Source organism: Physeter macrocephalus, chromosome 1 (assembly GCF_002837175.3).
Source record: "Physeter macrocephalus isolate SW-GA chromosome 1, ASM283717v5, whole genome shotgun sequence".
NCBI lineage: Eukaryota > Metazoa > Chordata > Mammalia > Artiodactyla > Physeteridae > Physeter > Physeter macrocephalus.
Window position 1 is genome coordinate 88,705,853 of NC_041214.2, and position 665 is coordinate 88,706,517.

At 49.0% G+C, this 665-nt stretch overlaps 1 protein-coding gene across 1 annotated transcript in view; it reads right to left on the reverse strand.

Moving 5' to 3' along the window:
• MUC4 (mucin 4, cell surface associated) overlaps positions 1-665 on the reverse strand; it is a 38,752-nt gene that overhangs the window by 31,064 nt on the left and 7,023 nt on the right. Inside the window, 1 exon segment of the mRNA XM_055085464.1 lies at positions 379-575. Coding sequence (XP_054941439.1) covers positions 379-575 — 197 coding nt within the window.

The window sequence follows — 665 nt, forward strand, 5'->3', positions numbered from 1 at the left end:
GATCATCTCTGATGTTGTAGGAGATGTGTTTCTTCCAGTAGACGGGGAGAAATTTCTGTCTGTTGAGGTTGGTGTGGTCAACATTTCTGATGTTGTCACAGGTGTGTGGCTCACACTGGCTGGGGATGAAGTGGTTGTTTCACCTGAAGAGGATGTCTCCTGGGGAGTGCCTTCTGCAAGAGTGTGTCCACGTGGCGATGATGAGGGAGTGGATGTGGTCACATCTGTGATGGTGGAGCTTTGAGTCTCTCTGGTGGTTTCTATGCTCTGAGTCTGGTGGTCCTGAGAAGGTGCTGATGTTTCCTCAGTAGAAGTGGTGGAAGAGGGTAAGTTTGATTGGTCCTCTAGTCCAGGTTTAACTGAGACTGTTGAAGTTACTGGAGTGATGCTTCTCGTTACAGTTGGTGATATGTCCCTTGTGTTTTCTACAGTGGTGTCTGTTGAAGCGAGTGATGTGATCATCTCTGATGTTGTAGGAGATGTGTTTCTTCCAGTAGACGGGGAGAAATTTCTGTCTGTTGAGGTTGGTGTGGTCAACATTTCTGACGTTGTCGCAGGTGTGTGGCTCACACTGGCTGGGGATGAAGTGGTTGTTTCACCTGAAGAGGATGTCTCCTGGGGAGTGCCTTCTGTAAGAGTGTGTCCACGTGGCGATGATGAGGGAG